Raw genomic sequence first — 4,041 nt, 5'->3', positions numbered from 1 at the left:
TGCGCTGTGCTGCGCTGTGCTGCGCTGTGCTGCGCTGTGCTGCGCTGTGCTGCGCTGTGCTGCGCTGTGCTGCGCTGTGCTGCGCTGTGCTGCGCCGTGCTGCGCAGCATGCAGTGCGGTTGCGTCATGATGGTCAGTGATGGCGGGGGATGGCCGGGCGGGCCGACTGGCTGCGCACTGCACGCGCCGCCGGCTTCAGCCGCGCCGTCAATGAAGCGCGCCCATTCATTACTGCCGGCCCGGCGGCTCCGACCTGCAGGTCCATGGGCACGGCAGTCGGCAGCCACACGTTAATGTAGCCGCATCCCACCCCTGCCCTGCGTTCAACCCCTTCCCAGCGTGGAGGGCGCGTGTGTCCGGCATTCAGATTTTGGGGAGAAAAGCCGGCGGTCCCCATTCATATGCCGCTACACCGCAGGCGGCGCCGCCGCCCGCCCCGCCCGATCCGCATGCTAATTCTTGGCTATACGGGCGGGTCGCAGGTCACCGCGCAGAATGGGACGCCTCTCTGCGGGACGATGCTCCCGGCTGAAAGGCGGGCGGACGAGGACCTCTACGTAGCAAACCTCTGCAAAGTTGAAGTGTTGTTCTGTTTAGGCACCTTGCCTTGCACCTTGCAATTTCTCGCAAATTTTAAATGGTTCTTGAAAGGTGGGGCAACCTTTACACCTCAGTACTTCATTTGAACTCTCTGTTTGGGGGTTTGTGATTTGTATGCTCTGCACACAGGGTATAAGTTTACCATAAGCCCCGCCATTTTTGTGATTTAAAAAAAAATGATACTTGCAGCATTATAGGATTATCGTGTGGTGCCGGGTCGCCTGCTCGCACGGCGAAGGAATTTTACTAGGGATCCCCATAAAACCAAACTGCAAATAATTGTCACTATGTATAGCAAGCCCCTTTCCACACTGTAAAGAATATCGTCGTAAATTTACAAAAATTTTGTAAACTCGAATTAAAATTTTAAGTTGTAAATTTACGAGAGCACATTTTTCACTCGCCAATGGATTTGAAGTCGATACGTACTGCATGTATTTTTACGATTCCAAATTCTAATTTTACAACTTGGAAAATTTTCCTGTAAACCTACCTACTATTTTTCACAGTGCACATTTTCTGACTCCTCTGGGCTTCTGGTGTCACACTTTAAGTGTGATAATGAGACAGACGTGGCCCCACACGTGTAAGTTAGGGGTCGTCCATAAAGTACGTCCGTCAGTCGCCGTGACGAACCTGCTAAGTTCAGCCTCTGCAAGCTTTCATAACGCCTCGTGTGTAGGCAACATCTTGCCTGTAGTGCATGCGCGTACGGCGGGGTGGCCTACGCCGAGTCTCGCAGGCGCCAAGCTCTCGTAATTTGCCGGAATGAAACAGTGGAAAACGGACGTACTTTCTGGGCGATCCCTTAGATCCACATGTGGTATCGCCATTGCAAGTGTTCTACACTCAGTTGCATTTGAAACTGTTATCACATTTGAGTTTTCTACACTCCCTTTCTAACGCCCTTCCCTACAGGCATGCGCCGCAAAGGCCGGCGGTGGCCCAACCCGCTGCTCGCCGTCATGTTCGGGCTGGGCTCGCTCATCGTGGTGGGCGGCATCGCCAAGACGGCCATGATCGCCGGCAAGGCGCTGGCGCTGTCGCTGCTCGCGCTCGCGCTGGCCGTCATGATGGGGCTGCGGGGCGGAGGCGGCGGCGGCGGGGGCGGCGCCGCCAACTACGAGGTGAGTGGGGCGGCGGCGCGCACCAACAAGTGTATGAATGTCGCACACTTGTAGATGAGTGAATTTACATTCGCGCACTTGGATCTGTGAATAGGGGTGAATTTGACATCAAAATTCGTTACACGTATGTCTTCTCAAGTGTGCACTGGTAAAATTAAGGATAGGATATCCTACCTTTAAAAGGCGTTAAAGCTCCAAAGGCATTACAATTTATGTTTTTTTCGAAATATTTCTTTCCCATGGAAGAAAATTGGATTCTGAAACCTATTGTCACAATCTACGCGAAATTCCGCGTAAGACGACGTGTTAAAAAATTGCATTAGATTGATTTCATTTTTTGTACTTTTTGACTTGCTTTTCATTTGCTGACCGCTCATCTGAACCCTATCACATGTAGGTTCGTTTGACGCGGATTTTTGCGAGGAGTGCGATAATGAATCTCAAAATGTGAGTGGTTTGCTCCTATAGAAAATATTTTGAAGAAACTAAAAATATACTCTTTAGCACCCCTAAAACGAGTTGAACACCCCTGGAAAGGTAGGAGACCGCACCTTTGTTTTTCCAGTGTGCTTTCAAAATGTTAAGAGACAATTCTGTTCTGCCACAAAAGGTAAGGGTACACTGGAAATGCAAGTGTGTGAATGTCGCTCACCTGCAGGTGAGCGACAATCCATTCGTACACTTAGGGGGGTAAAGGTGTGAATTTTTACTAGAAGATTCACACGTTTACCCCCTTAAGTGTACGAATGGAATGTCGCTCACCTGCAGATGAGCGACATTCACACACTTGCATTTCCAGTGTAAGAATTTCGTGCACATCCAGGCCGGATGCAATTTTTGTTCATAAATTGAATAAATGGACAAATTGTGTAAAACTCTACACAATTTGTGCACGAAATTGTATTTAGTCTGCAAGAGTACGTAAACGTTGCCGTTTTGGAGCTTTCATTTGAAATGTGCGAGGGGAAATACACACATACCTTCTAGTGTGCGACATTCACACACTTGGATATCCAGCCCGCGGAGCGGGCAGGAAAGGCCGGCTGGAAACAAGAAGTTAAGGGAAGTTTCGAGCTTGTAAGCCTCAGCACGCCCCGTGCTTCGTGTTTTGGGCAGTTCCTGATGGCAATCTCTCTCTGTGTGCCCCTCGCAGATCCTAGCGACGGGCATCCGACGGCGCACCGGGCTGAGCGGCGCGGTGCAGTACCCCGTGTACGTGGACGCCGCGGAGCAGCCGGCAAGCGCGGGAGGCGGCCAGAGCCTCGCTTACAGTGGCCACCACACCAGGCCCTGATGCGGGGGTGTGTAGTTGGCAGCCGAAAACGGGAGAAAAAAAATAGATTGAATTTGTGTGTTCCTTTTATGATTAAGTCAACTTTGTGCTAGTTCGAAGCGGGGTGGTGTCCTCCCTCTTCCTTAGCCGTTCCTCACATTTATTTTCCATTCTTATGTTGACTGGGCGAGAACAGAGCAATTTTATGACACATTCTTGCCCAGTGAACGTGTTGAGGTACTAATTTATTTCCATGATCTCTTTTCTATTTTTACCTCCTTCTCTTTTATATTTGTTGGTACTCTGTGGGCTCAGCTGTGAATGTGAGTAGAGCGACTAAGAGGACACCCCCAAAGATTCAAGGATATTTCCACTAACACAACGAAAATGAAGAACAGAAATCTTTTGTTCGAAAAAGCAGACAATCATGACTGCATGCGACGAGTTCTTTCTCGTTGGGGTCTAGTGGAATACCCTTATCACCCATATTTTTCACATCATGTTCCTGTGTGCAATCATTGTGATTTCCAAACTGTGAATCTATACTTAGCCACTAAGGACAGTCATTGTCAGCGTGACAAACTCCTAGATTTTGTAAGGTATTTATTTCGTATTTATAATGTCATAATTTATGTCAATAAATTTACGGACTTTACGCGACCTGTCATCGCTGGCGTGTATCAGCGTGCATTGTGGGCTCCCTTTGTGGCCGCGCCCTTTTGTTGTCCTAACCTAGAAGGAGACCTGGCGCGCGGAGGGGAGAGGGGGGGGGGGCTGGCGGCGCAGAGCCGAGCAGGACAGCCGGAGAGCACCCGACTCGATGCCATCACCTTCATCCACACTTTCACGAGGACCGGGGGGGGCGGGCGAGCGCATGCAAAAGGTGTGAAATGTCTCATATACTTCGCCGACGCGCGACACATTGTCGGGAAGGAAAGTCGCGCGGCGCGCGTCGCGACTCGGGCCGACTTAATACAGTGACACCCTTTAGTTGCATTGTACGCTGCAAATGCCTTTTACGAAGACGGCAGATCTCTCCCC

General features: G+C 50.3%; 1 protein-coding gene across 3 annotated transcripts in view; it reads left to right on the top strand.

Annotated features, from left to right (window-relative positions):
• LOC113209235 (uncharacterized) overlaps window positions 1-3,667 on the top strand; it is a 100,541-nt gene extending 96,874 nt beyond the window's left edge. For all 3 annotated transcript variants that reach the window (XM_052266315.1, XM_026426656.2, XM_052266320.1), the window contains 2 exons: window positions 1,519-1,727; window positions 2,881-3,667. In XM_052266315.1, coding sequence (XP_052122275.1) covers window positions 1,519-1,727; window positions 2,881-3,021 — 350 coding nt within the window. In that variant the 3' untranslated portion in view covers window positions 3,022-3,667. The remainder of the gene's footprint in view (window positions 1-1,518; window positions 1,728-2,880) is intronic.
• The last annotated feature ends 374 nt before the right edge of the window (window positions 3,668-4,041 follow it).

Source organism: Frankliniella occidentalis, unplaced genomic scaffold (genome assembly GCF_000697945.3).
Source record: "Frankliniella occidentalis isolate FOCC.00 unplaced genomic scaffold, Focc_3.1 Scaffold3, whole genome shotgun sequence".
Lineage (NCBI taxonomy): Eukaryota > Metazoa > Arthropoda > Insecta > Thysanoptera > Thripidae > Frankliniella > Frankliniella occidentalis.
Note: the sequence above shows the minus strand (reverse complement) of the source record. Positions and strands in the feature narration are given on the sequence as shown.